General features: G+C 46.2%; 4 protein-coding genes and 1 long non-coding RNA gene across 9 annotated transcripts; 2 read left to right on the top strand and 3 right to left on the bottom strand.

Moving 5' to 3' along the window:
* Nucleotides 1-295: 295 nt before the first annotated feature.
* Nucleotides 296-10,196, bottom strand: LOC119138515. The gene is made up of 3 exons (XR_005101162.1): nt 10,184-10,196; nt 1,495-1,499; nt 296-376 (listed from the first exon to the last, which is right to left on the bottom strand). It is a non-coding gene; the product is annotated as an uncharacterized LOC119138515 (long non-coding RNA).
* Nucleotides 1,201-7,137, bottom strand: ikzf4 (IKAROS family zinc finger 4). 3 transcript variants are annotated; one of them, XM_037278545.1, is made up of 8 exons: nt 7,042-7,137; nt 5,493-5,589; nt 5,298-5,427; nt 4,970-5,221; nt 4,733-4,900; nt 4,500-4,655; nt 4,302-4,433; nt 1,201-4,048 (listed from the first exon to the last, which is right to left on the bottom strand). In XM_037278545.1, exons 2-8 carry the CDS (start codon nt 5,493-5,495, stop codon nt 3,351-3,353), a joined length of 1,539 nt encoding a protein of 512 aa, XP_037134440.1. In that variant the 5' UTR covers nt 5,496-5,589; nt 7,042-7,137; the 3' UTR covers nt 1,201-3,350. The 3 variants fall into 3 exon arrangements, with proteins under 3 accessions (XP_037134440.1, XP_037134449.1, XP_037134451.1); XM_037278554.1 differs by lacking the exon at nt 7,042-7,137 and adding an exon at nt 6,220-6,556; XM_037278556.1 differs by lacking the exon at nt 7,042-7,137 and adding an exon at nt 6,393-6,556.
* On the bottom strand, nt 7,286-9,688 carry dnajc22 (DnaJ (Hsp40) homolog, subfamily C, member 22). Of its 2 annotated transcripts, none has more exons than XM_037278607.1 (4): nt 9,426-9,688; nt 8,360-8,940; nt 8,002-8,297; nt 7,286-7,928 (listed from the first exon to the last, which is right to left on the bottom strand). In XM_037278607.1, the coding sequence occupies exons 2-4, from the start codon at nt 8,898-8,900 to the stop codon at nt 7,758-7,760; spliced, it is 1,008 nt and encodes a 335-aa protein (XP_037134502.1). In that variant the 5' UTR covers nt 8,901-8,940; nt 9,426-9,688; the 3' UTR covers nt 7,286-7,757. The 2 variants fall into 2 exon arrangements, with proteins under 2 accessions (XP_037134502.1, XP_037134513.1); XM_037278618.1 differs by having other exon boundaries at nt 8,360-8,930.
* A 363-nt stretch (nt 10,197-10,559) lies between the features above and the next one.
* Nucleotides 10,560-19,633, top strand: lmbr1l (limb development membrane protein 1-like). The gene is made up of 17 exons (XM_037278568.1): nt 10,560-10,782; nt 13,528-13,612; nt 15,018-15,051; nt 15,290-15,429; nt 15,495-15,598; nt 15,661-15,784; nt 15,848-15,916; nt 15,990-16,054; nt 16,148-16,220; nt 16,282-16,371; nt 16,438-16,514; nt 16,581-16,658; nt 16,725-16,798; nt 16,876-16,966; nt 17,502-17,568; nt 17,703-17,864; nt 18,339-19,633. The coding sequence occupies exons 1-17, from the start codon at nt 10,720-10,722 to the stop codon at nt 18,422-18,424; spliced, it is 1,482 nt and encodes a 493-aa protein (XP_037134463.1). The 5' UTR covers nt 10,560-10,719; the 3' UTR covers nt 18,425-19,633.
* Nucleotides 19,634-22,722: 3,089 nt separating this feature from the next.
* On the top strand, nt 22,723-26,864 carry dhh (desert hedgehog signaling molecule). 2 transcript variants are annotated; one of them, XM_037278591.1, is made up of 4 exons: nt 22,723-22,980; nt 23,080-23,529; nt 25,453-25,714; nt 25,872-26,864. In XM_037278591.1, exons 2-4 carry the CDS (start codon nt 23,146-23,148, stop codon nt 26,615-26,617), a joined length of 1,392 nt encoding a protein of 463 aa, XP_037134486.1. In that variant the 5' UTR covers nt 22,723-22,980; nt 23,080-23,145; the 3' UTR covers nt 26,618-26,864. The 2 variants fall into 2 exon arrangements, with proteins under 2 accessions (XP_037134486.1, XP_037134477.1); XM_037278582.1 differs by having other exon boundaries at nt 22,723-23,529.
* The last annotated feature ends 725 nt before the right edge of the window (nt 26,865-27,589 follow it).

Genomic DNA, 27,589 nt, shown 5'->3' with positions numbered 1-27,589 from the left:
ATTGCTACAAAACATTGTGGGTGTCACATTGTTAAATAAAAAAACATGCCACCTGCGTTTATGAGACACACGCAAGCTTTTATCGCTAATGGCTTCCAGAGCTAGAGAAATTCTGTCACGAACGGAGTGTAGAAATGGAGCAGGATGACCAAATGCAGCTTGGACCAGGGTTTATTGAAGCAAACTCAAAAGACAGGAACCAAACAACCTCGTGGCAGTGACACATGCATTGTCCACACATCTCATGCAATGCTCCGACATAGAGTGACACGCAAACAGAACTTAAAAATACAACACAGGTAATGAGAGGCAAGTGCGTGTGATCACACAAATCAAGGGCACACAGGAAGGGAGGGGCGAGCACACAGACACAGAACTGGGGACGAGACATGACAAATTCAAAGCGACGCCAGCTGTGTTTCAAAACACGCGACTGCACCCTTAAAAAAGAAAAGAAAAAGTTCATTCTATAAAAACACAATTTATACATGAGTTGTTGCTGTGGGCTCCATTCTTATAGTTTTTCTTTTTTTTTAGAATTAAGTTACTCATCAAACGAATGCGTTTTAGCTTCACAGCAGGTGCCAAAGTGTGATTCATGATTTCATGAGACCAAATAGAATTGAAGCAGCATAGAGACCCCACTTAAAAAGTATAGTTTGTGACTGTACTTAAAAGGGAAGATTGCACTTTTCTTATTTTATTATCATTGTATTTATGTTGAATATCTCGCACCTTTTAGTCGCAAACCACTGAAAATGAAAAAAATTATTCCGTTAAACGAGCTGCGTAATCTTGATTTGATTGCCCTCTAGTGGTCAAACCTTGGCACTACACATTCTAACATTGCTCAAGAAAAAAAAAAAAAAGTACACTGGAACTTGCGCCAACTGCTGCGTGGTGTCTTTGCTCCATCAATCCCCCCCCCACACGCACACATTTATTAGTGACGTCACAATTGCACGTGGGACACTGCAAAATCGGAATCAGGACCCAGGACAGTGGCATGCGCCATCGTACCCAGTTTGAAGCAATGTGGCTAGATTTGCTAATTAAACTTTGATTAATTACGTGATGTCATTTGCTTGAAAGATACATACGTATGACGTCACAAGCTATGCCATTTTGTTGAATGACGCAAAGACAAACGTTTTAGACATACCTTGGAAGAAAATGTATTCCATAAAAAGAAAGCAATAATCATTTTAACAATAACCCGAACTTTAATAACAGTAAAAAGTTTGCAGAATATCGAGGGCAACGCATTTGTAATTGCAGAAAACATCTCAGAAAGCAACAGGACATTTTGAAGTGATGAGGCAGTTCAACTTTGAGGTAAATTGTTTCTGTCATATAATAGCATCTCACAAAAGAACACAACAAAATACACACAAGGAGACACAACCCCATGCCTCGTTTTTCACTGAACTTCACATATGCAGAAAAATAATAATAAATTGACAATTCAGGTGAAAGCAGGGTGGTGACAAGCACACATGCTGTCGTCCAGTCACGCACGTTCCTCCATTTGAGGTTCTTAATTATTATTTTTTTTGGTCAAACTACCTCATTACATTCTGTGTTTTAAAAAAAAATCACATCTTAAAGCAGCAAACCCACAATAACAAGTCAAAAATACTGAGATTGGTCTCATTCGTGTTCCCAAAATCGACATGGACAGAAACGTCACTGTACTGTAGCAATAAGGTTGTTGGGTGCTAGAAAGAAGCAGGAGGTAACATCTCTCGTCCGCTTGAGGAACACGCCGGAGAAGATTTGGAATATAGCTGATTAAATACACCCAGGTTGAAACAAGCGACACTAAGAAATAGACTACCGCCAGTGAAACGCAACATAATTCAAGTTAGACTTGCTAAACGATGACGCCAATTAACTTCCAAGTGCCACGAGCAAAGTGAGTCAGTCCTATAAATTGTGCAACGTGATGGGAGTCTGAGAAAGGCAAATGATATGACTTTCGTTGTGAGAGATTGATTCAATCGTTAGTTCGGGGCAGAAGAACGAGCACGACTAAATTAAGCCCACCAAGTGCTCGGGCAGAGACGCACGTGGATGCGTGCCGGCGCCATCTTGGCCAGGGTCTTCCTGTGTAAACTTGATGGCTCAAGCGCTGACCATCTCCCGAAAGGCTCACTCCAACACGCCACATGCGAGGTAAGCTACTCTACTTTCACGGAATTTCCATAGTTCTGGTTCTGCACAGAGTTTCCAACACTGTAAACAAGTTATAATTAAGGCAGTCCTTTTCAATTTGGAGCCTATGACGAAAGCCCCGCCCCCTTTCCGGTCCCAGAGGTACAAACCTCTCAAGTGCAAATGAGGCTCAGACACCTCACTGACGTCACTAAAGTCCACAATTTCTTCAATGTAAACACGGTGCCTTCCGTTCTGCTTGTGCACGCAACCATTTCATGGAGTAATTGAAGTCAAGGGGAAGATGGCTAGTCAACATTTCCCAGCACCTGTTCCCTTCCTTTTTTTTTTTTTTTTAGTTTGGGAGAAATCCCCCAAGAAGGCACTTTTCAAGCAAAATCATATTTTGCCCGATGATTCAATAAGAGTGCAATCTATCATTCCATAATTTGCCGCAATAAACAAATGCTGCTCTCGGAAGATTCTTCACCCGTTTTTGCTTCATTTGAATAAAACCAGGCCCGGCCGTGGCTCTGAGGTGGAGCGGCCGTCCGCTAACCGTCAGCCGGCACCGGCTGCTGCGGCCAGCAGAGGGCGCCAATGATGCATCTACTGTGCGCGATTTAAGTCTAATGCATCATGATTTTTTTTTTTCTTATAAACTGGGTTTACATGGAGTCTTGCAATCCGATCCGAAAGACATTGAAAACCCAAAGAGAAAGGAAACGCTCCATATAAACGCCTCAATCGGAATAAACAGGCCCGATTCGAATGGAATGGAACTCGGATTCACGAGGGCAAACTATTCTCTTTCCCAATTCCATCAGAAGTGGCGTTTGACATAAACGTACGGTGACGTTGTCATTTATCGATCTATTGCCGCCCTCCGAGCAGAGCTGCTCTGCGGCGGGGGAGCTTGACAAAAACGAGCACAACTATTACGTTAAAACGATGACTAAGATCAATCTTGATACATGACATTGATCACGCATCTTAAAACGGGTGAAATTGTGATGGGTATGTAAAGAGCGGATCGGAATAGATTGCGTCACGTGGAAACGCTTGACCAGAGATCTTCAACGGGAAAGACAAAACAGTACCGTAGCTAACAAAAGGACGACTTTTGCACCGGGGATTTCAAGCATGATGTGTTGCGGAGCAAAGATGAGCCCCGGACGCTTTTCTTGGCGCTCACCTCAGGCCAGCCGGTGCTCTCCTCGACTCATGTGCGAGGAAAACTCGTAGCGGTCCCGGCTGCAGTGGCCGCAGATGTTGCACTCGAAGGGCCGGCGGAAGCCGTGGCAACCCATGTGGATGGTGAACATGACGTGATCCAGGAAGAGGATGCGGCAGTGGCGGCAGTGGAAGCAGCGCACGGGGCGTCCGTCCCTGTCCAACACCCGCAATTTCTCGCCGGACGGGAGCGGTGCGCCCACGCCCCTCTTGGCCGAGGCGGGAGGGGAAGGGCACACTCGCTCCCATTCCGGGCCGAGGCCGGAAAGGCCGTAGGGCAGCGCCAGGCTCTGGTAGTGGAGGTGCTGGTTGTTGTTCGAGGTACGTGTTTGGACCGCAGCCCTGGCGCTGAGGTCTTCCGCTGTGCTCTCCGTATCTGTCGAGTCGGGACATCCGTCGGGTGAGGTCGCGTGGCTGTGAAGCGAAGGCAGACCGTCGCAGCCTTCGCCTGCTTCTTGAGAGGGCGGGCCGAGAGGCGGCAGCGAGAGTCCGCCCGGGGCTCCTTGAGGCGGCACCTTTCTGTTAGCGGAGCCCAGGATGGCGCGCAGCTCACACGAGAAGGCGGGATCAAACGCGACGTCTTGGGGCTTCGGTTGCTCCCCTTCCCTCTCGGAACCGGACGACAAGTCACACGGGACTTCGAGATGGATGCGCTTGTCAGCTGGGAATCCCAAACAGCAGTGAAGGTCAGTGGATGACCTTTGGTGCGTGATGGTATTTCATTCAGAAATATGACAACGGCGAAACCTCTCAGAGTCTCTGCAAAAATCATCTTGCCTGAAAAATTAATATCAGCGGTGGAACTGGAATTATTCCAAATCAAATTGCATGACATACTGGATCCGACCCTCGTGAGGAGAAGCGGTTCAGACAACGGCTGGAACGTGTTTCATTTGGCAAAAACAACGACTTACCCAGAAACTTCTGTGGCGTTGACCTCTTGCGCTTGGTGATGCTAACTGCTAATCTATCCGCAAACTGGGCTTTCCCGCTGGACGTGTCCAATGTGCGTTCAGCCATCGTCTCCAAATTCAGAGACTGATCATCTGCAACCAAAATCCATCCATGACCATTTTACCATTTTTTGTTCTCGTGCATCAACTTCCACGGACCTTGCTGTAGTCTCTTGGAGTTGACCGCTGCCTTATGGTCCTGGTTCTTGAGAAAAGTGTGGCAGCGGTCGAAATGGTCCTCCAATGTGCTCTGCTGTTTGTAGCTGCGACTACAGTAGATGCACTTGAAAGGCTTTCCCCCAAGTGGCGAAGAAACTGCAATTGGGGTCAAAATGTCACATTGAAGCCTCACAATGGATGGGGGGGGGGAAAAAATTAAATAAAATGTTGACCTGCATGTGTGCGCAGATGTCCGGCGAGGGCGTCCCTCCTCCGGCAAGCGTAGTTGCAAATGGGGCACTTGAAGGGTTTCTCTCCGGAATGCAACTTGATGTGACGTAACAAGTTGCCCTTCTGGGTGAAGGAAGCGCCGCACTGGTTACATTGGAAAGGCCTCTCGCCTGACAACAAACACCAAAAACCCTCGGGAACTTTCCTTTTTATCAACTCATCGGCCCGGATCCGCTCACCTGTATGGCTTCGCTTGTGCACCATCAGCACATTGGGTCCGATGCAAATAATCCCGCACACGTCGCATTGGAACTTTCCGTTGGGAAGTCGGACGGGTCCGGGCGAAGCGCTTTTGGAAGCGGCCGACTCCCCGTAAAGATTCCCCGCCCCGAGCCCCGTGTGCCTGGCGCCGCCGTCCTCCGTCGGCTCCGCTCGGTTGGGTGACGGCGGCGATTTTTCTTCAGCGCGCGGCTCCACCTCGACGGGCTTTTCTGGAAAGGCAAAATCAAACGGACCTTACACGAGCAGATGACACCGAGAGCCCGTGGCGGAAAGTAGAAAGCGAACCCGCGTGGGAGCGACGAGTCAAGGTCCGTTGACCGTTTGTGCTGTCCGTCGACGGCTCGGGCTCGTTGCCTGACGAGTGAGCGCATCCGTTGCAGTCGTCAGCATTCATGCTTTCGCCAGATGCCTGCATCTGCCAAACCCAAGATGAAAAGCGTCGGCACGCACCGAGACATCCCCGATGTGGAGTGTACTGACCATTTGAAACGCTTGCGATATATTGCGAACTTGTCGCAAATGTGCATCTCAGGTCAGGGTTCGGCCTGCGCTGTTGGATGCGCGTTCATCTTGCGGCCTGTGGATAAATAGAAGGACGTTGAGACGTTAGGGACGCCCTGCACGGATATTTAGCGCACACGCACAAAAATGGGCTGAAAAAATGATATTACAGTCACAACAATGCTTTGTTGATGGAAAAAAATTAAGAAAAGAAATACTATTAGTAAATCAATAAAACAAATATCAATAAAATGTCAATTAAAAAAGTGAACAACATTAAATAAGAATTAAATACAATTCTATAAAAAATTCTGAAAGACTTTGAGGCTGATTTTTAAACTGAACTGGGAGTGGCAACGAGCTCGACAAGTACCTGCACTTTCACAATTTGCTTGCAAGACAAGGCCAAACTTGACAAGACAAACCCGCAAGTTGCGGGGTTGCAATGATCTCAATATACAAAAAAAAACTTGATTCATTGAACACAAAAGTGCTCCAATTGTGTTGTGGCAATGGCAACAGGTGCATAGTTGTAGCTTTTGCTACCTAGTGCTCTTCGTATTTATTTCTCCTAACAAGTACAGAAAAGCTTTTTACATTTTCAGGGATAATTGTAAAAAAAATGTCAGTTTCTAACAAACAAAAATCAATCTGACAGCTTCAACAGGTCAAGAATGCGACAAACTAATAGATTATAAAAACTTACTGTTGGTCTCCAAAGCTCTACGTGATCTTGGGTCAAGGCCTCCCAGTTCCTTAAGAGACTCCCAAGTGTCGAATTTGATCGGATTTGACAGAAATTTCTTGCTGGGTCAGAATCTGCCATGTATGAACCAAGATGACCCAAACGCTGAGAATAACAAACTTAATCAAACATACCGTACCATTCAACTCCTTTCTACCCGATCATTCCTTTTTCAGCCTTTGTGGAGGTCTCTCTAAATTATGTCACGACGGAACACGTCGCAGCGTATGCACGAACAAATGCAGAGCTGCGGTACAAGGGAACGTTGATATGCTGCCTGCCTGCCTGCCTGCCTACTTCCGGCCGCTTGGAGAGCAACAGGCGCGGATGCAGACGCGCCAGTCACACCAGGGCACGGCTGGGTGGGGGTGGGGAGGGGAGGGGGGGGCGGCGCGTACTCTAGCGCCGACTCTTGACTGACAATCGTTCATCTCTGCAGGAGGGCGACCGTGCGGTGATTATTTTGCAAAGCTGGCCTCCACACACATTTGGCCACTTGTTTGAGCCGCTCGGCGCGTTTCCTTGTCACGGCTAAAAACGGCGTGTCACCAATGACAGGCGGATGACAGCCGCATCCACGCACGCACGGACACCCCAGCATCGAGCACATTCAACTGTCGGCGCTGCCATGCAATGTTTCAATGTTTCTCGCGCCCCGTTGCTATGGCAGCAGCGCACACGACGAATGGCATTCACCCGCGTTCAACTCTCGCGGAAAAAATAAAGGCTTGCAAATGGTGGCTGTTTTTAGGGTTCGCGAGCGTTCATAAAGCGCCTTCTTACCTGCTCACCCACCGCTCGTTCTTTCCTTCCTCGTAAGTGTCTGGATTGAGCTTTGTTTTCAACGCTCAGGCAGCATCGCTCGAATTTTTTCTCTTTTTTTTTTTTTACCTGAGAGCCCCTAAACAACTTCCGGCCTGCAGACTGTCGAATGCATCGATTCGCATAAAGATGAAAATTGATTAGTCAGCCTTTCGTTCAAAATAAACTAAATTAGTTTACTGCTAATCGCTGTGTTTTTTTTTTTATTAGTTGGACTTTACATACGTCATTCAGTCATTCATTAAATAACATTCATTCAAACTTTAAAAAACAAAAAAGCGCGGTAACAATAAATTACAAACAAGACAAAGTATACGGTTATGTAAAGTAGCGTACAACATTCACTACTCCTGATTATGGGTGGAATAAAACAGTTCATGGATGATGTTAATAATGCGCCACTAGAGGGCAGCAAAGTACTGTCTTCTGTTTTGAAGTCAGGATTTGCAGCCCTTATCCTATCAATGTATGAATTTGAACCTTGTTGCTTTTAAGATGTTTCAGTATTTTGTTTACCGATGCGTAGCTCTCGAGTGTCTGAATAAAGCTGTTTGAATGGACTGAATTTTCTTTCCAGCTCAAGTCAGCCAAAAGTGGCAAGTTGGCTAATTTGTTTTCCCCCAGATGATAATGAAAAATGACAGTCGCGTGTGCCTGTGCCAACTTATTCTCAGCAACTATCTGAAGGGCCTGTGGCGCCGTAGAAGAACCCGATACGCCTTGTGGATCTTGATAAACGTGGCTTCGGCATCCTTGCTGGGGTTGTGATCCGGGTGCCAAGTCTTGGCAAGCTCCCTATAACCACGTGTTATCTCCTCAAGAGATGCTTGTGCTTCCAGCGATAAAACCTGCAGTACATGACAATAAATAAAATCAACAAAATACAACGCACGCAATGTGCTCCAATATGCAATGACTCACCTTCAGCGCCTTTTTTTCCTCTTCCGTGTAGTCTTTGAGCAGTAATATTTCCAGCATCTTCTTCCAGGCCTCTTCATAATAGTCTCCTCCAGTCACGACGCACAGGAAGCGATACGGCATTAAAAGAATGTACTCCAAAGCGCCTCGGAGCCAAGGGAAGAACCAGAACATATCCAGCAGCGCCGTCACGCAGTCCGACAGGTAATACAACGTGGCCGTGGTGTTATGGAGGACGCAATATGCCAACGGAGCCGAGAAGGCCAGCCAAGCCAGACTCAGCATGCAAAGCCGCAAACCTGAAAAGTACCCCAAAGGTCAAGGATAGTCGAGATTGAAGCCGGACGCTTTTTGGTCCTACCGAGTGGCTGGGCGCTCCTCGCTCTCTTGTACCTGCGGTACTGTGCGGCCGTGACACTAGCCGCCAAGCTAATGGGCAGAGGGGCGAGAGTGCTGCCATAGAATATCGGGGCAGTTATGAGACTAGCTGTGAGCGTTTTGGGGAGATCGGAGGTTTGCTGGCCCACGGTGGACACCAGGTGCACCCCTGCGCCCACACACAAAGGCAGAACAATCAAGTGGAAGAAAGCCAGGGAGCGCAGCCCAATCAGCGCCACCAAGCCAAAGTAGATCCCAACACACACCTGGCCGACAAAGCGAACTGGGTTTACTGGGGGAGGGAGCGCGTTGTAGTACATTCGATTCTGCGTCTTGGCGTCTCGGTTGGCTTCACACACGTACGCCGGAATACGTATCAGGTCTCGGATCCAGCCGAAACCGAAACCTCCCAGGGTTAGGAGCCATAACAGGCCGTGGCTGTCCCGCCCCAAATAGAAATGGTGAAGGCCAAAAGGACCACCGAGCGCCCACAGGGCGTAGGCGGCCGTGACGCGTTTCACCATCTTGTGACGCCCCCTGCAGGTGATGATAGTTTGGTATGCCCTGTGGGGAGGAGATACACGAGTTTCATTTTCAAGTTTCGTTACAATTTGACAGTCGTTAGCTTCATCAAAGTCATAAATTTTCTTTTTTTATCTTGCATTCAATAAACATTGTACTGCTCCTCCTTGGCCACCTGGGGGCGGTATAATGCAGACAAGAAGAAGACTTTCACAGCTAATAGTAAGCGATGGCACGTTTATTTACGCTGTGGCGTCATCAACAAGTCTTGACTTTTTTAAAGGAAGGCAGCAAAAAAATAAATAAAAAATAAACCAAAAGACAGCTCATATTTTGAAAAACCCGTAAGTCAGATCACGTACCACAAGGCACCACGATAAATGGTGAGCCGCATGTTGTAGTTTTGCAAATTAAATCTTTCAATACTCTTAATACAGCGGAAAGATCTTGCATCACAAAAATAAAGTAATCAAAATATGTTGATAACATCAACATACTCATGCCGGCCAAGCGTTATGTTTACTTGCCAATTTCGTTTTGAATGTTGGAAATCCTTGAGATGATCAATCTTCTGCAGTCTTTCGCCGATTGAAGTTGTTGCAACCGTTTGGACTTTGTCGGTGACAATCAGCACGTGATACACGTCAACATTTATGGACCTTGATCACTCTAGGTGCTCATTGCCCAAAATCGTAATGGTAGCTCGCATGACATCATTACTTACATATTTACTCGGAAGGATTCGGGTCGGAAACTGATGTTTAAATTCGCTCTGTTAAATCCCTCAGTGTGCTGCGTTTGACGTTTAGGTCACTGCGCATGCGCAAACGTGCATTAAATGTCAGGCAGTGAGGTTTTTTTCCGCTCTTTTCTTTTTAACTATAGTTTTGGTAATCAAAATAAGTAGGAGGAATTGGACCACGTAAGTAGACAAAGACTTTCATACGGAATGGGAGGTGGACTTCTTTTCCCCCACAATGTCATTTTTGACGTGCAAGCGTGTGCGTGCGTGGACAGTGAAAAAAGTTGCAAGCCTATTTTGAAAAAAGAGTCCATGCAGTGCCTTTAAACATATAATTCAAAGTCAAAGTCAAAAGTCAAAGTCTGCTTTATTGTCAATTTCTTCACATGCCAAGACACACAAAGAAATCGAAATTACGTTCCCACTATCCCACGGTGACAAGACATAGTACACAATATACATACAAGTAAACAACACAAAAAATAAAAACAAGAAGGCACAAACAATGAATAAATAAATAAATAAATGTAATTTAATGTTCACACACATAACCTAAGGACACAGGCAAGGAGAGACGTCAGAGAGAAACCTATTTGGCATTTCTACATTTGGCCCAAAGCGATGTGTTTCATCTTTCAACCGTGACATTTTGGTTCCAAATGCCAAGGAACTTCAGATGAGCGACTGGGAGCTCGGGTTCAAATAAGTCATATTCGGAAGGGGAATTGAAGTACAACCACAGCTACTTGAAAATTGAAGTACATTGCTTTTTCTGTATTGCTTAGTATGACGTCAACATATCTGCGTTATTTTGTGATTATGATGAGACGTCAGATGATTGACGGCTGGCTACCTGTGGCAGACTCCTGTATTTAGCCCCGCCCCTCGGTCCCGCCCCCTAGCTTCTTAACCGAGTCGAGTAGCACGGTGCTAATCGTAGCACACTCAACCCGAACCGAGCTGCTCCACTCACTTTCCATCTGCGGCAATGTTGACGAGATGCGCCGACTTGTAGCATTCGGACGAGCAAAAGTGTTTGGCTCGTGAAGCCGATATTTCCTCTGTTATGGTGCCGGAGGATGGAAACGGACGACGTGTCGTTGAGGGAGCAACTTTTCCACAACCGTGTCCGGGAGACCATCGTAAGTGTGCGTGCGTTCGCTTTTCATTCTCCAAATGATAAACAAACAATGCAAAAGCGCACGTGAAGTGACGTCCGCTGCTGGGGAGCCTTTTTGAATCGATGTCAACGCTACGTTACTTTTTATTCTTTTTTTTTTTTTTTTTTTTTTTTAAATGCACGGATGCAGCTGGTAGAGAGGGGAAGTGGAGTGGCCTCATCACCCCTTGCTTTCGACAATACATTCTTGTCTCTTTTTCTTTTCCTTTTTTTTTTATGTTTCCACTTCCAATTGATCTACACTAGCTACAACTACAATGTTACTCAAGACAGAAATAAAAAGAAATGTGTTTGCATCAGATAGCAGGAGATGCATTTCACCTGCTGCCATACTTTAGAATAAATCATACCTTCTTGAATTGTGGTCAGGAAAATACATTTATTTGCAGCATTGAACTTATTTGTTTTGTTGCATGATTGTTCTGTTAGGTCACTGTGGCCTGCTGACTTTTATTTTATTTTTTCAAACAGTCAGTTTGCCCCCAACTGTACATTTCATTTCCTTTGGAGCTTTCAAAGAGCTGACTAAAAAGGCATTCCAGTAAGATTAGATGTTTTTTTCTGATTTGATTTTGTTTTCTCGCCTAAGATGTCAAATGTTATCAATCTGTACTTTACACATGAATTACGAAATGCATTTCACGTGAAGCACTTTGCGTCCTCTCTGAAAAGTGCTACAGTATATAAATCTAATTGAATTCGTAAACGAATATAGCATTTACGTTTTCTAGCATGGTTGTTTGTCACAATAGCAACATTTTGACTTGGCTTCTTCAAATACCTTAAAATGATGGTGAGGTCAAAAGGATGCGTTTAGTTTGCAGCACTGAAGAGGTTTGCTTTTAATTCTTCAAATAGCCAAAACATAGTTCAATTTGGAGATACCATATCTACAAGGTTGCACTTTACTCGACTTCTCGACACTCGCTCGGCCCAACCAGAGTGACGTGAGAAAAGTTCAAGTGATCTTTTGAGTGTTTTCTGCTGCTTCCAAATTCTTTTGCTCAAAAGAAAACACCAATGTTGTGAGTCACGGCTGATAATTGGAGGACTTATTCCAGGAAGTGATTTTTTTTTTCTTAACCCACGATGTGAATAGATTGCAGACGAGCTCTGCGCTGTGAATCTTCATCTGCCATTTTTGCATGTTTTCCACATTCCTGACTGACAAGTGCTAATTTTGTCATTAGCCTATTTTCAAATATTAGCGTCAACAGTTGCGGCAAGGATACTTGCTGACTGCTTGAACGCTTGAGGAGATTGTCAAACTTTTGCTGAGCGTACAATTTGTGTTCGAACCAGACTTTGATGCCAAAGCTCGTCTCGTCCCTTCGTACTTGAGTACGGCAAATTCAAACTAGTCAAAACTCGGTCGTTGATCCCTGGAGTGAATTTCTTTTTGTTGCGAGATGTGATCAAGTTGTTTTGCATCTTGTTAGCAACGCGCAAACAGAAATAAGAAACCATCAAGAACTGGAGCTCTTTGGCGGAGGGACTTAACGTTCCAAAGACTATGTAAGAATTCCGGAGCCACACCCGGTACCTGGAGAAGGCCCAAGAAGGATGTCATGCGGGTAAATGACGTGTGCAATAGCGTTTTGTGCACCATTTGATCGTACGTCAGCTAGGATTGGAGGTTAATTAACGTAACCACGGCAACGCTACAGCATCACGTGTAAATACTTTTAAATTTGTAAACTTGTAAATACCGCGATGACATTCAAATCTGTAGGCTGCTTGTGCTGCCAGATATTTTTTTTCCGGTATCTATTTCCAGATCAAATGTCTGAAAAGATGGAGAGAATTTGCCAATCATTTCAGGGAAAATACTATATTGGGATTAAATATCTTTATCAGGATATAAAATTGCCTATATAAATTTAACAAATGAGATTGTAAGGAATGGATGTATTGAATTTGAATGCAAATTTTTTCATTAAATTAAAAAAAAAAAATTCATTTTGATTTAAAAAAAAAAAAAAAAAAGTATTCATTTTATTTATTTTTTTGTCATTAAATTTAATGTTTTTTTTAATTCCCATCCCGACTTGAAAATCCACAATGTTTCCGAGCGCTCCATTTCATAGATGTTTTTTTTCTTTTGTCCCTTTGCCCCTTTTCCAAAGTAGGTCACCCGCCGTCCTGCCCCTCAGAATCGAGGGGGGCGGACGTCCAACCCCCAAAACAACGTTGCAGCGTACACATTCATTCATGTCTTCATTGCATCCTTTCTGCAAAAAAAAAAAATCAATTTCTCCTTTCTGCTTAGCACCCAAAGCGTTCTCACCATGCCGAAGTTGTCACGATGCCATTTCTGCAGGCAAATCTCACCGCATTGTCTTGACGTTGTAAAATTAATTACCGTGAGTCACTCCTTTTTTTCCACACCACCTCTTCTTGAGAGTTTGCAAATTTGTTGTCCTTCCAGTTCGGATTTGAAAATATGACATCCGGCACGAGCTCTTTCCGTCATCCAACGGAGCGTGAGCAATAGCGTTGACCCACATCTTGGACAGCAGATATTTACTCTCATTTGGAGACCCTTAATCTCTTCTTTGCATCACTGTCACCCATTTGGAAGTCTTTGTTTGAATGAGCTAATGCCTCCATCTGTCGGCGTGTCTCATCCATTTATCCTCTTTGCGCCTCTTTTTTTTTTTTGTTCAACTTGGACCTGTTTAGCCTCAAATGTGAATTGTGTGTGCAGATCTGCGTGCTGCTGTTTTCGTGCCTCTACATGGTGTCCTACCTCATCCTGGCACGCTTCAAGAAGACTGCCGAGTTTGTCACAGGTGAGTCCAAACGTTTTGTTTGGAGGCTCGTCCACCTTAGAAAAAAAAAAAGCGGTTTGGGCCGAAGGTTCTGGATGCTTGTGCAAGAACGTTGGTGTGACTTTTTGAGCAGACCACCAAATCTTCAAATATTTATTCATCGCTTCGAAAAGCACAAACAAGCGTAAATGTGGTTCCTCGTATTTATAAGCCGTTGCAACGTTTGCGCGAATGTCTGTCACGTGGCCCGAAAGTGGCTAAAGGTGCAGAAGGCGTGTTTGGCATCTACGCCCCCCCCCCGGGCCGGATCAAGACGAGGAGGGGCTGCCCGAGAATCTCGTTCCAAGATAAACAGCGCCTTGTACTTTGGGCTCGGTGCTTCAGGCTCTTTTTCTGCTGACACAAACATCCTGACATGTTTTCAACACAAACGTTTTTTGAGGATTAATTTGGGTGGGTTTTAAATTCCCTATAAAGTTTTGCATTTGAGGTCCTGTTGTATCATTTTTTGCTTTTGTGCACGTTTATGTGTGCGACTGGAGCATACCCGTTGATTGACGAGAATGTCGTGCTTGCATGTTTGGTTTTGTTGTCAAAAAAAAGTGGGGCGGAATCCTCTTCACATTTCTTTGCGCTTACGGCGGTTATGTAAGCCATTCAATATCTTGGCTTTATTGAGAGCAGATGTTCCAACAGGCCAAGTGGCTTTGCATCTGTTGCCGCGCCAGGTCCGCCATGCGTTAAATAACAGCAGCGCGTCAACAATGAATCGCAAGAGGATTAGGGACAGTGAAGAGAAAATAAAGGAGGGTGACGGGATTCTGACTTTTTTTCCTCTGAATTCTGACTTTAAAGTGAGAATTCTGAGGATAAAAAGTCAGAATTATGAGGGGGAAAAAAGTTAGCATCCGGACCCTCTCCTTTTTTTTTCTTCTTTTTTTTTTTTTTCTTCACTGGCCCTAATTCTCTTCCGTATTGTTAAGAGGAGCCCAAAACTTTTTTTTTATTAATTTTTTTTTTCTTCTTCTTCATGGATGCCTTTGAAGCTAACAAGAAAGTTGACATTCCCACTGACAGTTTTTTTGTTGTTCATTTATACCTTTTCGAGCTGTCCTAATTATTGTTGTTTAAGTTATTTATGACTTACTTAGGACATTTTATTATTGTCCTGTTTTTTTTTTTTCCCTTTTACATTTTACTGATATCTTTTCCTGTTCTTAAGCTCAAAATAAAATTTCATTCATACCTCTGATCGTACATTCCAAAAATCCTCCCTATGAGGCCAGTGACAACTTTTCATTTCTGTATGGCTTGGCCTTCACCTCTGCTCCACGAGCACGTGTCCAAAAAAATGACCTCCTTAAAATCAGAAACAATATTATTCACAAAAACAAAACCCTGAACGCTGTGCTGTGCTCTCTTTCAGATGATATTGAGGATGCCACGGTCAACAAAATTGCGTAAGTGTCACGCTAATCATTAATCGTCTCGCGTTGATTGCCGTCCGTGTGAGTGAATCGTCCGTTTATTACCCGGTGGAGTGTGGTTGTCCCTTTGCCCCGACACGCTGGCACTGTCGTCTTACCTCGGCGACTCATCTTAGACTTTGCCCCTGTGCAAAAGCAAACAAACAAACAATGCAAAGGTGACTGCTGGTTTGAGTGTGCTCCCCCCCTCCCCTTCCCCTTCCCCTCCCAGGCTGTGGCTGTGCACGTTCACGCTGTCGGTGGCCGCCTGCGCCGTGCTGCTCCTGCCCATCTCCATTGTGTCCAACGAGGTGCTGCTCGCCTTCCCGCACAGCTACTACGTGCGATGGCTCAACGGCTCGCTCATCCACGGTACATTTGCATCTTGGCTGCATTCCACAAAGTACCAGAAAAATGACCTCCTTGTCTTTTGTCAGGGTTGTGGAACCTGGTTTTCCTTTTCTCCAACTTGTCCCTGGTCTTCCTCATGCCATTCGCGTACTTCTTCACCGAGTCTGAAGGCTTCGTAGGCTCCAAGAAGGTAAGGGTGCCCCGCTTTTGGACAAAGAGCGACTGGAGAGCTAACGTCGGGCTCACGCCTAGGGCGTTATGGCGAGAGTATACGAGGCGGTGGTTCTGCTGCTGCTCCTGGCCCTGCTGGTGTTGGGCATGGTGTGGGTGGCCTCGGCACTTCTCCACCACAACGTGGCCAGGAAGAGCCTCTACGGTGAGTCGCCGTCTCCGCCACCCCTTGACAACTTTGGGTCTTCTCATGTGTGTGTGTTTGCAGACATGTGGGAGTACTACCTTCCCTACTTGTACTCGGGCATCTCCCTCTTCGGAGTGCTGCTGCTGCTGCGTAGGTCTCGCTCGGAAAGTTTTGCACGGTTACCACATGGCGGCTGATTTTTATTTTTTTTGTCTCTCCTCAGTGTGCACGCCTTTCGGCTTGTCTCGGATGTTCAGCGTCACCGGCAGCCTGCTGGTCAAACCTCGGGTGAGTGACATTATTTTATTAAATTTATTCATACAGCTCACACGTGTTTAAAAATAGCAGCTTTGAAGGTGAACTTTTCCGACTCGTCCGCAGCTCCTCGAAGATGTGGACGAGGCCCTCAGCTGCACCACGTTGGAGGAGGACTCGCTCTCCCGGAAATTAAAGCGTGAGTTGCCCTTCTTGCTTCCGCCCTTGCTCGTGAAGTCTGACGGTTTGCTCGGGTGAAGGTGGCCGATCTGAGTCCTGCTGGGTCAAGCTGAACGTCGAGGCTATGAAGAAAGAGCAGCAAGCGCTCCGAACAAAGCGCACGGCCTTGGGTGCGTTTCGCCTCGCCGTCGGCCACGCCTGGCGCTTGCGTCCTTAACTCCTTTCGGCCTTTTCAGAGACGCGAAGGAAAGCTTCGGTCTGGCAGAGAAACTTGGGCTACCCGCTGGCCATGCTTCTGCTCCTCGCCCTCACCGTAAGCATGTTCTCGCGGGCCGACTGAAATTTCCCGGCAGCCGTGCTAACGTTTTTGCATCTTCAGGTGTTGTGTGTACTGATGGTGTGTTTCAACGTGCTGGAATTGCTCCTGGATGAGACGGCGATGCCCAGAGGGATGGAAGTAAGGATTTGCTGGGAGCTGCTGCCTTGTGTGTATCCGAGTGACAGCTGCTTTGTGTGCATTCAGGACCCCCACCTTGGGATGGCCTCCTTCTCCATGTTTGGCTCATTGGGTGCAGCGGTTCAAGTGGTCCTCATTCTGTATCCTTTGAAGAGAGTCGGCTATTTTGTGTTTGCTGATGGTTTTTAAAACATTTGTCCTCAACGGTGGCCGGCAGCTACCTGATGGTGTCGTCCGTTGTTGGCTTCTACAGTTCTCCTCTCTTCACTGGCTTGGTGCCTCGTGCAAGGAACACAAACCTCACACAGGTACCCGATTCCTTGTATTTTTGTTTGTGTGGTCTTTTTGTCTAAAATGAGATGATGCACCTGCTCCCACAATATAAGAAATGTTGCGCAATCAATTGTTATCCGGCGCGCTTGTCACCTGTAAGTTAGCTTGCTAGCTATTTCGCAATTGGCCAGGACACTCTTGGAAATTAGATTTTTGATTTCTTTAGGTAAAATAAAAGAATTAAAAGGAGACCACCATTCTGAAGTCCCATTTTACTTACTTTCTGGCAGTGTTTTGTTTTTTATCATTTGACATTCCATCAGTGACATTTCTGTCGCAGTGACTTCAAAATAAAACAAAATTTTCATCGAATCACTCGTGTTTTAAAATATTTTGTGATTTTTATATTTATTTATTTATTTATTTTGCTGCTCCATCTTTTCTAATATATTGCTTGTTTGTTCACTTTGAGGTTTGTTGCCCAAAATATAAAGTATGTTGTAAATAAAATCTCTTATTTCTCTTGTGCTTCTGTTCATAAACTGCATTTTTTCCTTTGGTCCCCTTTAGATGATTGCCAACTGTGTTTCTCTTCTCATCCTGAGCTCGGCACTTCCACTCTTTTCACGTACACTCGGTAAGTAGAAAGAAGCAGGCAAGCACGGTCAGCTTTTTTTTTTTTGCACTTGTAGTTTTAATAACAGCCACACGAGGGCGCCAGGAGCCTTTGTGAAGCCAAACTCGAGTGTTGCACTTCTCTCTTGCTTTTAGGGATCACGCGCTTCGATCTGCTGGGAGATTTCGGCCGCTACAACTGGCTTGGGAATTTCTACGCCGTGTTTCTCTACAACATGCTGTTTGCCGGCCTCACCTCCGCCTCCCTGATCAAGACGGTCACCTGGGCGGTGCAGAGGGAACTCATCCGGGCGTTTGGTGGGTCTTCCTCTTTTTTTTTTTTTTTTCTTATTTCTCCAAAGTGGCCTTACGGCGTTGAACGTTTTGAACTGAAATTGAGTGCACTTGGATGGCCGTCAAGCCTTTCCCAGCATGGGCCCCATTTCCCTGTGGGCTGGCCGCTTTTCCTCAGATAGAAAGAATACAATTTGTACAGGAAAGTGTAAAAGGACAGGAGGAGATTCAGATCCCCTCGGGGGGACCCGCCGCCCTCGACCCCTTTGCAGCGCACACACACGGAGTCTCCGCCCAACACAAACACACACAGTGGCCCTTCCGTACAGTTCAGATAGCATCTCTGCGCTAAGGCCACCTGACTTATTCTTTCCCTTTGCCTCCCAGCTCACTTTTGTTCCATGATGAATTGAGTCTGCTTTCACCTCGGCCCCTCTTTTCCCTGTTTTTAGCACCCCACCCTGCGATTGTGTAATCCCATTCTCTACCTTTTTGCAGGTCTCCACCGACTACCCTTAACCGTCTCACGCTCGACCGTACCCTTCAGACTCCTCCTGGCCAGCGGATTGTCCAAAATCCAGTGACTGAGACCTTGTCGTCGCTTTTTATTTTTTAAAGGCTTGAGCCAAATACACATCTTGTCGTCATTGGCGACGTGGCCTGCACTGAGTAAAGAAGGATGAGACCGCCTGACCGTGTGCGGCGGGTGCTCCGCTCAGATGTTGCAGTAGATGAACAAAACCTCAAGGCTCGTTCCTTGTTGGGCTTGGAGATGGCCCCAACAGGTGCAACCTGAGATGCGGTTCTGAGGACCAAAGCCATATTACATAGGTGATGGCGACTTGTGAAAAGTGCAAGTCAGCAAAGCTATTTTCAAGTGAGGTCGTTTCCTCTTCCGGCTCTGGGTTGAGTGAGCGCTCACGCTGGTTTTCTTTGTGACTCGCCCGCACTTTCTTCTCTCTCAAAGGGCGCACCACGCTTTTAAGAGTTGGAATCTGATTTCCATCTGGTGCGGCCTGGACCGCTGCACGCTCGGTCGCTCGGCAAAGCAGCACAGACAAAATGGCACCATAAGGTTTCCAGTTCCTTTGGAGAAAGTTTTTTTTTTTTTTTCTTCCTTTTGTAGATGAGCAAGTTTACAAAGTCAAACAGTGTGACTTACAAAGATGCTCAAAACAAAAGCTTTGTCTTATGCATTGATGGCCCTTGGGGGCGACGTGTGACGTGGACCAACCATACTGTGAATGATGACCATGATGCCATTTTATGGGCAAGTGCAATACGTAACATTTAAGAGTGATTTTTTTTTTTTTTTTTTTTTTTTTAATGTGCTCGTCTCAGCTGCCTCTTGTTTAGTCGCTTTCAATTTTGCGGTAACTTGCGTTACGTCTTGATAGGCCGAGAGGGCCAAACTGGTCAGTTTGCCTTCCTCTGCTCTGTCGACGTCGCTGTGACCAGCAGGGGGCAGTCTATCTCAAATTTATCAATCTGTGTTTTCTGTGCGGTCTTTACTGGCCTTTTTATATTAAAAAAAACAAAAACATTTGACCACCACATTGTATGATCACTCTGAGGATTGTCCTCTCACTTTTTGTCTTTTTGAATCAGCTGGAACATAATATTTACTTATTTCACATGCGAGGAGCTTTACATCACGGGTTTTTACGCATGTTAAATTGTCGAACGTAATACCGAATCTTTAGAGTACGTCTCAAAGATTGCCAAATAGTTCTCATTGTTTACTTTAAAACACTGTTGTCATTTTAACAGGAAAATTAATAAAAAATGTATTTTTATTTATTTTGTTTCCTTTTGCTGATTCTGCAACAAAAGCATTGGGCTGATGGATCCTGATGACCTCCACCCGTCTGGTTACATTTCTTTTAATCAGCTTGAGAAGAATGCTGTATTTTGGTTTGTCTTTCAGCAGGGTCCAACCACACTTTTGCGGTGGAGCCCACGCTTTCCCTTTTTCCTTGCAAGTGCCTGATTAAAAAAAAAAAATTGTCAGGACTGACATTCTCTCCTTCACGTCTCCGCCACAGTCGGCTCGCCGCCTTTCTTCCGTCACTCTTCCCTGCCCATTGTCCATTTCCTCATCCCATTTTTTCTGAAGGCAGTTCAAGAGAAGGCCGACTCTTGATTAATTTCTTTGGCTTAATATTTTTTTTTTTCTTGTTTGCGTTTCTTGTTTTGTTTGGTTGGATGTCTTAATCACGCTTATTTTCTTAAGGGTTTGTTTTGCATTGCGTTTCCTCTGCAAAAAGGAAATGAACTCAGACGTGGACGTTGCGTTTGTGCACATCTGGAGGCTCGTTGAGGTCTGAGGAAGTTCCAGATAGAGCTTTTGTTGACAGACTGACACGTGCACTTTTACTCCGTCTAATTTTCATGCATTTGCCAACAAACAGGCTGTCGTGGTTGCCATATGGTCACCCCCCTTTTTTCCACAATAGCCCAAATCTGCTTATATTTCATTGAAACCCACATTGGAGCATTTTGTTGGTGTTGCGTTGACCTCTAACCTGAGGTAGCACAGGAGCAGCACCTGAGGGACAGGACAAGATTTATTCCAAGCAAGAATGCTTCTCATGTCACCCACTCGGGTGACACACGTAGACGGGTTGCCGGCCGTATCTCGGACAAGGCTGCTCGTAATGGGGTGAGATAGGCTATCTTTATTGTCAAAACATAAGAATGAAGGGAGGGAGGGAGGGGGAGACAGATTAGCTTTCCTGACAGTGGGTCGTTTGAACTGGATGCCAAAATGAATTAGACGCCGTTGCGCCGGCCGGCCGGCCCTCGTTTGTGTGCTCGCAAGTGAGCGAAGCACTCACAGGAAAAAGGCGAGACTCGCCGGCTAATCAGCTGATAACGCCACTCGCGCTCTCTGCCCGGCCGGCATCCTGCGTGCACGCTCGCGCCACGCTTGCTTCACACGGGAAGTCCTCCTCCACTTTTAAATGATTATTTTGCTACTTTTGGGGGCCACGTTGCTGAATGTTAAAAGAAAACAAAGTTGTAAGTGCATCATATTGAGGTGCTTGTTTGGGTTCAGGAAGTTCCACCCTTTTTGTCTTCTCCACCTCAAGGTCTCCTTGGCCTCCTTCAAATTTTGTTGCTTAACTTTAGGCAAAGTTGGATGCAATATGGTGGTGAGCCTGCAAGTGCACGAAAATGCCCCACCCTGCCTCTTCCTGCGCCGATAACGAAGTGAGAGATGCCGCCACCGCCGCCGTGCAGAGGGAAAGACCCTTCGAGCGGCCTCCATCTGAGGAAGTGGAACCTGCACAGCGTTTCTCGGACAAGACAAACACGTGAGATGTCAAAGCCGCCATCTGACTGCAGCTCTGTCCCCCCCCCCCCCCCCCTGAACAAAACCCTTTTTGGAGAATAAGATGAGGTGCTGACCTGGGGAAGGAGGGAGGAGAGATGTCATTTGCATTGGTGTGGCTTTGCAGGAAGCTCAAGCGCATGTACTCCCATCCTGAATCGGACGGGGGAGTTAAAAAGTTCACAAGAAGCAACAAGGGGGAGGCCCAAGGATTGGCCGCCAAAATAAGACAAAACAAAACCAATAAGCACAACTTTTTATCCATCTCCATCCCACAGACGCTGGCTCGCTTCCTTCCTTTCCCCCCCCTTTCATGTTACATTCTCAAATTGCTTTGATGAAACGTGTCGACATGGTGAAGATGTAAACGTTTTTTTTTTTTGTCTGAGTCATGCCCTGCGTTTGTCATGGAAGCCGACATCTCTCATCTGTGCTGCTTATGCCAGACTTGTGCTGTCTTTTGTTTATTCATTAGGACAGGAAAATGCTGTTTCACTCTGACACCCCTCCCTACAACATCCGGGATCTTCTGGAACCTCCCAGCTCGGATGCTTGGGATGCAACCTTTGGTGACCTTTACAAGAACGTTGCAGCCAATGCTGATCTTATTTCGCTGGTTGAACGCAAGTGATGGAGCAACACATGTAGACAGACAACCATCTTATTTTTCATATTTTCTTTTGTCTTCTGGAAAGAAAGACTCCTCTTAATGCAGGTTACCGTGACCGTCTTCATGTGTAGGCCATATTATACTGCCCCCAAGTGGCCAATATGTGCACAGCAGAAGGAGAAGGGCAATCTCCATTAAATTGAAGAAAAAAAAAAGGTGGGGCAAAGTTATTGAAGTGTGTCATTATTGAATGTTTTATAAAATTCAATGTAACAGTCCTCCTTTAATATTATTATTATTATAAAATCATTATTATTACTAATATTAAATATTATGAGACGGATTAGGATTTTTGTTGTTTTTTGTGGTGGAGGCTGGAGAAATGATTTGATGGAGTACGAGTATATGGTGACGGAACAAACTAAACTTGAATACGTCAAGGTGTCACTATTAGTCTTAGGACTGCTAACAATTGCGCCCTCCCCCTTCATAGCATTATTATCAGACGCATTTCATGTCTCTATTGTTCCAAGGCGGATAAAAATAAAGATGTTTTCGAGTGTTTCTGAGCGAAAGGTCTTGGGGGCACCAGCTTGGTTCCTCAAACACGGGAAGTAAGGCGGACTTTTAGGGGTGTCAAGGCTGGACACTTGTTTTTCGCTGCATGACCTTCACTTTCAAGTCCATCTATTAATAACACACTTTATTTATTTTTTCCTAACCGTCTAAATATTTGACCTGTTTTTCCTGGTTATTGATTAATGAGCCAAAAGTGCATTTCAACTGTCTCCCCTCATTTGTCTTGGATACAAGGAAAGTGGCCCGAACGAACATCCGAGATGTTGATGACGGGGGGGTGGAGTGGTGTCATTGTGTTAACACAAGCGGACTGACTAATCATGTGTCCTTTCAAAGGTTGGATTGGAGGAGGCGTGTGCTGTCCTGGCGCGGTGGGAGGAAGGGAGGGCAATCTGCTGCCGCCGACTCTAATAAGACCCAAATGGCTGCTGCAAGGTGGCCAGCAGCGCGGCAAGTCAACAAGAGCGCAGAAGGACGCGCAGAAGAGGATGACGGAGTGAGGCTCGCTCCGACTTGAAAAAGCGCGCACAAGAGGATGACGGCGTGACACTCGCTCCGATTTCAAGGCGCGCGCCACCACGCACGACGCACCGGGCGGGACTTGAGCGACGTGACAGGTATACAAGATGAAGATGACTTTCGGTGCTCAGGTGGCTTCCAACCAGCTCATATGCACGTGGTCAAACTTCAAGACCTCATACGGAAATGTGTTGTAGGTGCTGATGAACTAGTACTTTCCGCTTCCATTTCAAGCCGAAGGGATGTCCGAACCCTGAGTTTTGATGCTCAAGCTAGCAGCGTTTTGGAATGGAGCGAGATTTGAGCATCCCCCCCACCTGAAGCATCAAGCCTCCCAAATGAAGCAGCCCCGCTGGGCCCGGAGCTCCCGGCTGGGCCTGCTCGCCCTGTGGACCTGCCTGTGCCTGGCCGAGGGATGCGGGCCGGGCCCGGGCTACGGCGTCCGCTCCAGGCCTAGGAAACTCACGGCCATGCGCTACAAGCAGTTCTTCCCTAACTTCTCCGAGAACAACCTGGGAGCCAGCGGGAGAGCGGAGGGCAAGATCACCAGGAACTCGGAGCGTTTCAACGAGCTGGTGTGCAACTACAACCCGGATGTTGTCTTCAAAGATGAGGAGAACACCAACGCGGATCGCTTCATGACTAAGGTAGCTTTTTTCACCTTCATTCATTGTTTGCCATTTGACCTTGCTCCTGGCACAAACAAATTTCCGCCTCCCTTCTTTTAAGATAAGAATAAAGAAGGGAAAAAATCAGCACTCCCCCTTAGGAGGCCCAGCGAGCAGCTCCTTTTAATATTTAACCAAACACCTTGCAGACTGTTAGGACAGGTGCACCCTGAAAAATTCCTTTTTTTAAAATAATATTTTCAAGGCACTTTGCGTCTGGATTGGAGCAATTTGTGAGCCCAAGCGTGATTTGCGGCTCGGTTTGCTTTTTTAGGCACTAAATGTGGCCCATGAATATCGGCGCTTGTGATGCGTGCCCTTCTCATGCCCACTTTTGGCCGTTTTGGCTGGTTTGCCCAAATGTGAAAGCGGTTCTTTGTGCACCACTTGGAGAAAGGTCGCCTATACGAAATTCCCGCCTGCTGAAGTAATGGCACCGTTGGAAAAGCCACTATTGTAGTTGTGACAATGAAACGCCTCTCTCTCTTCAACGACGTTTGCTTTCTGTGCCTCTTTCTCACCCTTTGCTGTCACATTCCAACGCGCACGCCAATACAATTTCCCAGCGGCCTCGCGCATATTTCCTAGCGCCGCTCAGATCCGCCTTCTCCCACAGCTTCTCGGCAAATGCCGTTCGCTCGCTCAAAGGCCCGAAAGCCCGACCGATGACATCGCTTTCTTCACCGACGCCGGCCCACGGGAGGCCGAGGAGTCGCCGCTCTGATCTCGAGTCTCACGCTTGGCGCAGCTGGCAAAGACAGAGAAAGGCCTTGATTATTCTGTCACCCTGTCAAAAAAGGCAAAGGAATGCGGCGGGCGAGTCGTAGACTTTTTCTTACATTCTCGTGGAGGAGGAATTTTTGTGCCAGTAGACAAGCAATTAAAACATGAGGGAGAACGTGTTGAAAAAGTCAGAGGGAGTCCAATTCTCCATGGTCACGCTTGGAAGCGCTGGACTCGCATATTGCGCTCACCCTGTTAATAAATGATAACAACATTTGTGCTTGAGTGGCCTTCAAACAAGCACAATTGGTTCATAGGAGTTGAAACAAATGCAAAGCAATCTGCGCTTTGGGCCAAATATGGCCCACCACATCATTTTATGTGGGCCGCAAAAGCAAACACCTGTGTCCGATTTTCTGTCGCAAAATGTTGAGCTATCGAAGAGGAAAATTAAGGCGTTCACTCTGGAAAATTTTGCAAAGTCCAATTCAAAAGCCATATTGCTTATCCATCTTTGGCGTTTGAGTAAAATCTGCTGGAGTGCGGAGCTCGTGGGCACAACCGGAACTCGTTTTGAGAATTGTTTCTATGAGAAGAATGTCAGAAAGATGCCTGTAAAGCTGGATTGGGTTTGGTTGTGTGCGTAGGAGTGCAACCAAAATGTCATTCAACATTTTGACTGTTCTAGTATGGTTCAGTATTGTAAAAGCACCTCCCACCAAAATAAATAACTAATAAGTAGCTAATACATATTTGGATTTTGTTTTGAAGGAATGTAAATATAAAATACAAAAAAATACAAATATTTAGATTTGTTGTTCCAGACTAGCTTCACTCTCCATAGAAGAAAACATCAGCACCAGTACAGTCCAATTTAATCCTGTCCTAAATTTCACAGCAGCTTCAGTCACAGTTGAAAAACCTCATAGCGCCCTCTAGTGCACAAAAGGAGGAATGCACCTATTTCGGCAGCGAGTCTCTTCGGCACAATTTACTCTTTGCAGTGTTTCCCAACCTTGCCAAGGCACCCATTTTCCTTTTAGACAACCAAAAAAGACCAAATAGTGAACTCTTGATGACCTTGTCTAAAATTTACTGTGTTGGTGTTTTTCTTATCACATGCTGATGGCTTAATTTGACACTGACCCCCCCCTCCCCTTTTGTATTTGCTTCTCGTAGCGCTGTAAGGAATGTTTGAACAGGCTGGCGATCGCCGTGATGAACCAGTGGCCAGGGGTGCACCTGCGAGTGACGGAGGCCTGGGATGAGGACGGCCACCACCCTGCCGGATCCCTGCACTACGAAGGTCGGGCCGTGGACATCACGACCGACGACAGAGACACGGACAAATACGGGCTGCTGGCCCAGCTGGCTGTGGAGGCGGGCTTCGACTGGGTCCACTACGAATCCAAATATCACATCCATTGCTCTGTCAAAGCCGGTAAGATCACTCTGCAAAAGAGAATTCATGTCCCGAACTTGCATGGTTGAAGGTCATTGAAGGTCATGTGCAAAGATGGCTGTACTCATTTGTGGAGATATGACATTTAATCGGTTTCCTGATTTTTTGGGGATTGTTGTCTGGTCTCTTTCTGCAGATCACTCGGTGGCGGTGGAAAAAGGAGGCTGTTTCCCAGGCTGGGCCCGGGTGACTGTTGCTGGAGGAAAGCAGAAAAGCATGTCCTCACTCACCCCCGGGGACAAAGTGATGGCCGCGTCGACCTCGGGTCAACTCGTATTCAGCTCGGTTCTGCTCTTTCTACACTGGGACCGGGCGGCCCGGGTGACCTTTCTGTCTCTGGAGACGGAAGACGGCCATCGATTGGCCATCACGCCGCACCACCTGCTCTTCTTGGACCCGGGCTGCGCGCTTGACGATAGCAAGTACCAAGCGCGATTCGCCAGCAGAGCCAGAGCCGAGCACTGCGTTCTGATCCGGCGGGCAGACGGGCAGATAGGGCCGTCTCGAATCCGTTCGCTTTCCGTGGAAGAGAGCACGGGGGCATACGCGCCCTTGACAGAAGACGGAACTTTGTTTGTGGACGGCGTGCTGGTGTCCAGCTACGCGCTAGTGGAAGGGCAGCCGCTGGCGCACTGGGCCTTTGGACCTCTGCGATTTATCTCCTCAGTCCAGCGCCTATTTTGGGGAGAAGAGACGACTGGCACCAACACAACCTGGCTCCGTCGTAATGGAGCTTTTGACGTGAACACTTCTCTTCCCAGATGTCAGGATGGAGCTCGGAGAATGCCAATCCAGCGTCAGGCATCAAACGTGCACTGGTATGCTCGACTTTTGTACAGTTTGGGATGTATGGTTTTAGACTCAAATTCTTTTCATCCTTAAAGGTATAGCGTTCTTCTTTTTTGTACTCTTCCACCGTATGGTAACTAAACCTCACTCTGTCTGTGCACTGGGTCGTTTGTAATTATTCTTTGGAATATTTTTCACATGCATTATTAGAATTTTGCCAAATCAATAGATTTTATATTTTTCTACCATCTGAAACGTAATATATATTTCATATTTTAATAAATGCACCATATGTATTGTATGTTTTCACCTTTTGTCATCAAACATTAAAATGTGATTTAACGAGACAATAATGTTTTCTGTTTTAATCACAAAATACTCTTTTCCTTTTTCTTCTTCTTCTGTGGAGTCTATTGGCAGTTAGTGAACGACCTTACTGGCGCAGTAACGCCACCTACTGATAGTGTCCTTCCATTGCAAGGCAAGCAATGTGAGTTGAAGGGGTGTATGCTGCCATCTAGCGGTGGTTCTCTTAAGTGCACTCGCGTCTCAAATTTTGCTCATGCCCCGTTTATTTCTTGCTGTACACTACATTTTAAAGTGGATTCTTAGAATTCCTAAAATATGAAGTAATTGCTGTACTTAAGCACATTTTTCAGGTATCTGTATTTGAGTATATATTTTTTTTTACTTTAACACATGGCCCAATCAGCTTGAAATATTGTACCTAATTGTCCCTACTTCCCCGAGCAGACCACAGTGGAGCGCTCCCAGATCGATATTAGGTCGAGTGATTTGCGTATCAATCTGGCTCTTGTCCGGTTACCTGATTCATGCTCTGTTGTAAACACCGTGTGTGTCATCTGAGGGATTATCCTTGAGATGTAGGGAGGCAGATGGGAAGGGAGTCACTCTGCTTTGCTGCCGGCGAATGGGAGCAATCGGGTGCCCCTAATACCACCCTCGATTTACAGCCATTGGCCAATCGGCCTGTCCTCCAAGCAGTCTCGCCCCCCGCCCCCTAAAAAAATCTAATCCAATCTTGCTAAATCTGAATGGGGAGGT

This window comes from Syngnathus acus, chromosome 2, assembly GCF_901709675.1.
Source record: "Syngnathus acus chromosome 2, fSynAcu1.2, whole genome shotgun sequence".
Classification (NCBI taxonomy): domain Eukaryota; kingdom Metazoa; phylum Chordata; class Actinopteri; order Syngnathiformes; family Syngnathidae; genus Syngnathus; species Syngnathus acus.
Note: the sequence above shows the minus strand (reverse complement) of the source record. Positions and strands in the feature narration are given on the sequence as shown.